This window comes from Crocodylus siamensis, chromosome 15, assembly GCF_052110815.1.
Source record: "Crocodylus siamensis isolate JL-2025a chromosome 15, ASM5211081v1, whole genome shotgun sequence".
Classification (NCBI taxonomy): domain Eukaryota; kingdom Metazoa; phylum Chordata; order Crocodylia; family Crocodylidae; genus Crocodylus; species Crocodylus siamensis.
The window spans coordinates 3,560,018-3,568,935 of NC_143409.1; the positions used below are offsets into that span (position 1 = coordinate 3,560,018).

Sequence of the window (8,918 nt, forward strand, 5' to 3'; positions counted from 1 at the left end):
AAACTGGAAATTGTATCTAACAAGAAACACACCAGGGATCTCTTTAATCCCCCAAGGCACTTTCTTAAAATGAGAGAGAACAAAGGAGGAAACCTCCCAGCATGTTTTCCAAACCAGCTTCTTAGGATGGTATCAAGAATGACAATACTTAAGTACAAGCTATTTTTATTCTTTGATCCACGTATAACAATTGATTATCCCAAACTGTGCAATGATTTCCAAGAGACATAAGTATAGAGCAGAGATCACAATATTTTAATAGCCAGCCTAAAAGAGATGCAAGAAAGACTGAAGGAGAGGTTAAAAAAAAAAAAACAACAACATACAAGTATACTCCCTCCAATTAGAAAGAGCTTTAAATAACTTACCTTGAGATAAATTAGTGCCTGTATGCAATTAGAGAGGGGTAGCAATTAGGAAAAGAAAAATTCATGTGCATCACAGCCTATAGATCTAGGGAAGTAAACAGAGAACTGAATTCCAAAAAAACAAGTCACCTTGCTATACAATTATAGGAACAAAAACAGGTCTTGGTTCATCCTGGAACCTTAAAATTTATGCTTTCCACTTGTGCCCATATTCACATTTTTGTAATTCTCTCTCATTGGGTACAATTTTAAAAAAAATTTTTTTTCCCCCTTACTCCGTATATTTAACAGCAGTACATGCCTAATCAAGGTGAGTTTCCCCCTCTAGTTTCTGTATAAAGATACTACAAAACCACCACCTCTAGACATGTTCTCTTATTTGCCAATTTTACCTTGCTAAGGCAAGGGCAGAAACTTGCAACTGTTTAAACTTGGCTTTTCTCTCTCTCCCCATAAACTCACCAGATTTTAAAACCATTGATGGCCCTTTCATTAGTCTTAGGGCCAGAAAAGACCAAAGCTCTTGCCTGAGACTATTAAAATAGTAAAAGAACCTATTATTTTACTTCACAAGCAACATACTTAAAAGCGTTTCTTGTTCTGTTGTGAATTTCCAGCCCCCACATGTAAAATCCCATTTTACCTTACAAATCCAGAGAGTATGTGTGTGCATGCACACACAGGGGAAGCCCTTTTTTCCTTAGAGAAATCACAGCACTTGCTGTTAACTGCCTATTCCCTACAAAGCTTTCACCCCATCCAGTACTTGAAGTAATGGGTCTTCACAGGTGAGCCAACAAGTGAGGTCTAACCCAACTTCAGCTCAGGTAGCAGACATGACATCTCCAGCACTTGGCTTCAGTTTCTGTGCTCATTTGAAAAGGGGAATCCAGAATCTGAACAGTACATGCCGTCTGGGCAGCGGGAAAGCCTGCACACTAAATGGATGGCTCCAGCCCCTTGATCTATGAAAATACTACACTTTCAAGGTTTTGGTTTTTCTTGTTTAAATGAATACATTTTGTGCTCCAGGTCAAATCACATAGACCGAGCGAAACTCAATCGTTTCAAAAACTGTATCAACTGAGCAGGCAGAACTCAACCCTTCTAAACACCACGTACGGCACAACAACCGGCGAGCATCCTCCATCCCAGGTGCTCAACTTAGGACTTCAGACACTTGATCTTAGCGCACAAGAGGCAAAGTTACACCTGCTCTTCAACTGCGCACTCGGAGGACTGTCCTAAATCTGCAGATTTTCAGTGCGCCAGCGCCGGTCATCTTCTGACGCAGGGAGAGCATAACACTCACAAGACAGCTGACCGTTTCACGTCCAGCTTCAGAGCCCCGAAGGCGGCAGCGCAACCGGTAAGAAACCATCCCCACTGCTTGGGGAAAAGCAGAGCGGCAGCTGAAGGAGCAGGCACGAGGAGGTCGACAGCAGGGACGGGGAGGGAACTGAGGCACATACAAAACACGGAGCAGCAACTGATAAGGGGAAGGCGAGTTGAACGCTTGAGGAAGGAGCAGGAGATGCCGTCAAGATGCAGCTTTCCCCTCCCCTCCCCCAAGTACGCAGAGGCAAGAGGCTCTGGGATGGCAAGGAAGGAGAGATTCGAATTTCAGACGGCCAGTGATCAATACCCTTGACAGCGTTGGTCACCATCCCACCCCGCTCCCCTTTCCGCACTGCCCCTTGACTCCACTAATACCCTGCCAAAAACAAAACCACCCCCCACCCCAAAAAAAACAAAAAACAAAAAAACAAAAAACAAAAAACTCACAACCCCACAAGTATTAGCTCCTTGCTCATGGGTGCCAGGTAATTCCCCCACCCCCCAAACCTTTTAAATCAGACAAGCTGAAAATCATCTGCTAAATACATCCCCCAAAGCCAAGTGCCACGCAGCTAGACGGCAGCCAAGCATTATTGTAGCTACGGCACAAAAACTACAAAAAAAAAAAAAAAAAAATCTCCATCTCAACACAATTATCATCTGGAAAGAGATTTGGGAGGGGAGCGGGCCAAAAAAACCCGGGGGGTTTCTTATGGTCTCCAGCAATAGGACTTGAAACAAAAAACAAAAAAAGGTAGCAGAGGAAACAAGCAGGACCTGTTGGGGGGGGGGGTGGAAATCGCCAATCGTTGCGTGTACACAGCCCCGCATGCCATCCCTACGACCCCAAACACACGCAGGGGGATAACCTGGACATGGAGCTGGACCGGGGGAAATAATATTATAATAACAGTAAATAATAATGCAAGACATTTTGCAACATTTAGGATAGGGGGAGAAGAGGGAGGGGGCTGCTGGACACAGGGGAGGGAGTCACTGCTCGGGACTGCGCGGAGGTTCAAAGCTTCAAGTCGGGAGCGGGGAAACCCGGTGCAAGTCCCCAGCGGAGGGGCTGGGGGGTTGGTGCCGAGGCAGGGGCAGGGCGGCGGCGGCGAGGAGGGAGCCCCCGGGAGCAACCCCCCAGCGCGGGGGCGCGACCGCGGCCGGGCCGGCCCGAGGAGGCTGCTCAGAGGCTGTGGCGGGGGAGCAGCCCGCGGCCCCGGGGCAGAGCCGGGGCCGGGGTCGGCTCGGGCCGGGAATTGGAGCTGCGCTTTACCTTCAGTTCCGCACTGTCCGCCATCTTGCCGCTCGGCGCGCAGGCGCAGTGAACCCGCGAGGCGGGGCCGGGGGCGGGGCCTCCGCGCGCTGCGTTTGAATCGCGGCGCCATCTTGCCCCCCCCGCGGGCGCGCGGGCGGGGCTCTCCCGGGGCTGTGAGCACACGCGCTCACACGCACACGCGAGTGCCAGTGCGTACACCCTACACCCCCCCCGCCCAGTGTGCACCCCTCAAGTGCCCGTGCGCACACGTCCTCCACACAAGTGCCCGTGTGTACACCCCACACAAGTGCACACACCTCCCCACAGCCAATGCACGCCCCCCACGTGCCAGTGCACGCCCCCAGTGTGCACACACTCCCACACACCTCCCCATATCAGTGCACACCCTAAGTGCCAATGCATACACCCCCCACACACACCCCTCCCCATCCAGTTTACACCCCCAAGTGCCAGTGCACCTACACAGCCCCCCACATACCTCCCCATCCAGTGCACACACCCTCTCGCATCCAGTACACACACCCCCACACAAGTGCAAATGCATACACCCCCCACGCCCAGTGTACATACTCTCCCACTGTGTTCACCCCCCACAAGTGACAGTGTGCACACACGACAAGCAGAGGCACACACGCACGTGCCTCCTCTTTTCCAAAAGAAACGCCGGCCCGTCCCACCGGGGCTTGGGCCGAGCGCCTCTCTGTGCCTGCAGGCTCTACCCCGTCCGCACGGCATCAAGGGACCCCCCAAAACATGCACCTACCTATCCACCCACCCATCACAGGGGGCACCCCTGCAACCCCGACCTGCAAGAGACTGGCATGCCAGGGCCGGATGGCGGGGAAGCTGCAACTTGTGCCACAAATCCCCCCTTTTTTACCCTGCCACTAGCTAGCAATCCCCAACACCCCACCATCAGCACCCCGAGCCATGAAGTCGCCTTCATGAAAGCTTGTGCTCAACCCATCATCTTCGAGAGAGATAATCGTATTTAGTTGCACAAGAAGGTGCGCCTCTACCCTCAATTCCTGGGGAAAGAGAGGCCTTTTTCGTTGGGAGATCCCCGTTGCAATGCCAGGGCTCTTGAGGTACTCTTCCCACAGCCATGGCTGAAGAAAGGAGGAAAAAAAAAAAAGAATAGGTGTGCATGCATGCATAATTTTGCACGTCGAACACAGCGGTCTAGCCCAGCAACCCCGTGATAAACTGAAGATGTTGGCTTTCTAACAAGATGTCCCACTGCATGCACACACCTGTGTCCATGCAAGGCTTTTATCTAGTGCTTGAGACTGTAAAAAAGTGTTAACTCCTAACATTTAAAAAGCTTATGAGGTAGGGAAGGTCCTAAAGAGTTTGTGTGGCGAGAGCTAGCAGCTTTTTGGAAATAAAACCCCAAAAAGCATCTCCTTTCTGGTTCCTGGAGGCTGGGTGGGCGAGCAGGACTGCCAAGCGCCCCTAGCCACGGCGCTCATCTAGCAGGGGGCTCAGCCTGTGTCATGAAAACTGCAGCACCAGTAGGCAGACTACCAGCACAGGTGCCCTCCCACAGAAGTTGTAAAGGAGTTGGCATACGTATGCTCTGCTCCGACACAGGGTGGGGGGGGGAGATACGCAAGCTTTTTTCTGCACTGAAGTATTACTAAAAGAAACAAAACCACCCTGATTTTTGTAGCACGTACAAGACAAACGACTATTTTTCTTTCCTCCTCTCCAAAGACAAGACGAACAAGGGATGCCTTAGCATCTATTGTGAGGCTGAAGGGACCGCTGCATTTGGATGGTTGCGTCTGATCTTCCTTTTGGTAAGAGAAAGGATAACGGCTGGAGTCAGAAAGATCCTGAGTTTTCCACGCCACTTGTATATGAAAGTTGGGATCTTTTAGCAGCCTTAGTAAACCTCCTGTTAACTTAAAATACCAGAATTTAGGTTGTGCATGCAACCTCCGCTTAGTTCCCTTATGCCTGTGCTTTATGATATTAATTACATACATGACAGATGATTATTCCCAAATGGCCCCCGCCTCATCCAGTGCATAGGATGAGCAGCGATCATAGAACAGAAGGGGAAACCTGTTAGATATTTTGTCTTTATAATCCAGTAAATTCACAGAACCATAGAAGAGGGGGAGTGGAGGTGGACTAAGCCTCAGGAGGTTATTTAGTCCGTCCCCTGCCCAAGACAGAATCATCCCTGGCTAAACTATATTACACAAGTATCCACCTGGCCTATTCCAAACAGAACTGGGGGGAAAAAAAATTACTTTCTTGCACAGCTACTAGGCAGTGCTCCAAAACATCAAGAAGACCCTATGCTTGCTACAGGTGAAGCAGGGAGATGAGGGTACCATTTGTGTCCTGCCACTGCATGAGCACTAGCTATTTATTAAAATACAAGTCAAGATATCTAAGAGAACCATGCTGAGAAAGAAACTCCCCCCTCCACAGAGTCCATGCCAGCCTGACTGTGGGGTAAAATCCCTTCCTGATCCCAAATCCGATCAGTCTGACACTGAGCAAAGCAGCCCTTTAGCCAGGGACCGCTGGAGCAACATCTGCGCACCCAGCCTTGGCTGAAGCCGACACTCACCGCTTCCGAGGAAGGTGAAGAACAAAAAGAAGAAAAACCCTGACACCTGCAGCAGCCAGAGGGGGGGAAATTCCTTCCTGGACCCTGGGCAACCAACAAAGCCCAGAAGCATGGGAAAACCAAACATCCTCCGCTGGACGGCAGTCTGGGAACTACAAACACCACTCCATACCTGCCTGCAGAATTTTACTCGACACGTTCAGAGCCTCTGTGGTGTATCCAATACAAAAATTTGTTTCTTCAAGAGCTTTTTTAGGAAACTGTTCATCATGTGCCTCCTCAAACACTCAAGGGTTTGCCTCTATAGAAAAAGGTTTTCTCCATTATGAGAAAACCTAAGACAAGCCTGCTTGCTTGAGACCACACCAGGAATCTGTGACAGAAGCAAGATTACTTGAAATTTTCTGAATCCCATCCTGTATTACCCTTTTGACCTGACGAGCAAGCCAAAAATTGAGGATTGAGCTGGTACTTTCCAGTAGGAGATAATAATAGAGTAGGATACGCATTATTCACTGGGCTGGGTTCCTAACCCTCCATGAAAAGATGATGGCTTGTAAAGTAACCAAGTGCATACAAACCCTTGAGGTGCTCCAGCTGTTTGCTACAGCTTTTGTTTCAAGAGACAGTTTTTCCTACCTGCTGTAGGAGGCTGCTGATGAGCTCCAACTGAGTGGACAGGCGGCACCAATGACATAAAAGGCATTGCAGCCAGCTAAGCTGCATGCCCTTAAATTAGCAACCTGCTTCAGATAATGTGGGTTGCCAGCTACCTTAGATATTTCCAAAAAAAAAATCTGAATGCTACTGTAGCAAAGTATTTGTTTGATATAATCCTGTTTTGGTTTTAAAAAAAACAAACAAACCAAATATATATATAAATAAATAATTTTTTAAAAAATGAGGAGGAAATGGGGGGGGGGCGTTGCTCACATTCCCAAGGCTCTTTCTAGCCAGCACTTTACCTAAAATCTCTCTCAGCTTTTTCTCAACATCATGCTGTCAGAGATCTCTCGCTGCAGGGCTTCTCTACCCCTTTTCTCAGAGTTCCTGTGGTTTTTCTGTTTCTTCTCTCTCTCACCCACAGAGGCACAGATGCAGCTAAAGTCAAGTTCCCTCCTTACAGTTACATTCAGCCCACAGTACAGCCCCTCAGCCCACATAGTTCAGTCTTGCAGCGCTGCCTTACATGTGGCTTCTGTTTTGGGTGGGGGCTTATATTGTTTCAGCTATGTATAAACAAAGGGGTATTTAATTGTTCCCTTATTTAGGGAATGGAAAGCAGCTGTTACACCCACCAGCTTCAATTAAGTTTCTCTCAGCCCCCAACCTAACACAACTGTTAATTTCTCCAGCCCTCATTGCCTTCCTGCAGAGACGCTGAGCATCTATGAGCCTGGCTAACATCAGTTGCAATTCTGTGTGTGCTCAGTGTTTCTGTGTGTTATATCTGTCACCCCAAAACAAGTAACAATTAGGGCAGGTCTACCCTGCAAGTGCAGGTGGGATTGCAGCATAGGGAGGTATAACTTATGTAGCTCCGGTGACAACAGCATTGAAAATGGCAAGCCAAGCTTCAACATGAGCTACCAGGGTCCTGGGCACAGCCACAGTACAGCCTTTACTGATGCTGGGCTGCAGAGGTCTGAAAATACAGCAACCCGCTGCTCACTGCAATGCAGACATACCTTCAATAACCATCTTCCAAGGTTTTGAGTTACTTCAAGGGGAAAGACTTTGACAAGGGGAAAGAACCGAGTCCTCTTACACGGTAGTCTCAAGACCATCCTTTTTCCTTCTGCAGAGCTTACTACTATGCATCTTCCAGTTTCTAGAGCAAGGGGTGCAGAGAGATACTACAAACAAAGTTGAATAACTCCCTGAGCCCTCTGACAAAAATAGCATGTGACCATGTAATTAAAAACCATCATAAACGCATCATGCATCTGCCTCCAGGGATAGGCAACTTGAATTCTAATCCTTACATTTTTAAATCTAAGCAACACTTTCAATTAGGTTTCTTTAAAAGTCAATTTTCTGGGTTGTTTTAGGAAGGTAAAAAACTTTCCATTTCTGCACCAGTAGCTCAAGGTAGTTAAAATATTCCCAAGGGACCATCTGATTACTCCCCCAAATACTTGTTCCAGGGCTAAACGCTTCCATAGATTTCAGTGTAGAATGACTGAACAAATGCTGGAACAAATGCTTCCAGAGCAAGCAGACTGGCCTTTAAATATGTTCATTACTTCAAATTAAATAGCAACTCACTTCACGATAAATAAGAAAACAAGTATAGACAAGACTTCAGCCACAGGAGATGACGACACTGCTCAGCAGTCTGGAAGGAGCTATACTTTGTTGTACCGTTCTTCTATAAAACTACTTCTCTAAAGCAATAAAGTTTCACAATAATTTTCCAGCAAGCATGCACTAGGTAATACAGAAAAAAATAAAGCCTCCAATACATTTAGAGTCTTCTTTTTTTTAAGTGGAAATTACCAGTGTTTGATCTTACTATTCGCTTACACTCCCCTATGATTTAAACATTAATTACATTGTATATGTTGTTATTTATATGTTATAGTAAAAATAAAAATACTTTATTATACATTTATTTATTAGCAGACTAGTATGTGTGTGTGTGTGTGTATATATATAACAGCATCACTTACCGAATACAGCATGCACCAATAAAGTAGCAGTCACCACCGGTTCCCTGGAAAAAACAAAACAGAAGAGATGTTCCTATAACAAATAAACTTGAGATAATCCTGTCAACCAAGCCAGTTAGGAGTATGTTAGCTGAGTGATATGCGATGGAATCAATTACAGTATTATTTAATATAGGAATGGTATCTAATCTATTTGTTTCCTAAAGATTTTGCCGTGCCCGGTATCAACATGTTAATGCAAATCTTCGTTTCTTCAGGGACTCACCATACAGCAAACAATATTTGTATTGCCTAACAACTTCACTTCTTACCGAACTTATTAGGGCATAAGCATGTGCTTAAAAGTGCTTAAGTGCTAAATCAAAACCTGATGCCAGCAAACCTAACATGCAACTATAGCCTGCCTAATTATCCCCTGCTTTTAACAGTGTTGTGTGGTTTGTATGGAGAGCTTCCTCAATTACAGAAAAGGCAGGAAGCAAACTAAACGAGAGCATAAAAAAAGTTCAGATCCTAAACACTGGATCTTTCTGAATACGGTATATGCAGGAGAACTCTGACCTATACATATTTGTCTGTTAATACCTCGCCAATAAAAAGGGAATAAGCCAGAAAGTCCTCAAACCTCTACAAGCCAAAGCAAAATAATCAGCAAAAGATTTTGCTACAAAATA

General features: G+C 46.7%; 1 protein-coding gene across 4 annotated transcripts in view; it reads right to left on the reverse strand.

The window, feature by feature from the left end:
• Positions 1 to 8,266, reverse strand: part of PIAS1 (protein inhibitor of activated STAT 1) — a 92,528-nt gene extending 84,262 nt beyond the window's left edge. Inside the window, exon 1 of one of the 4 annotated variants that reach the window (XM_090028692.1) lies at positions 8,245 to 8,266. In XM_090028692.1, coding sequence (XP_089884818.1) covers positions 8,245 to 8,256 — 12 coding nt within the window. In that variant the 5' untranslated portion in view covers positions 8,257 to 8,266. Of the gene's footprint in view, positions 1 to 1,680; positions 2,034 to 2,982; positions 3,178 to 8,244 lie in introns of those variants that run through there. The other 3 variants (XM_090028690.1, XM_090028693.1, XM_090028689.1) reach the window with 3 other exon arrangements.
• Between the last annotated feature and the right edge of the window lie 652 nt (positions 8,267 to 8,918).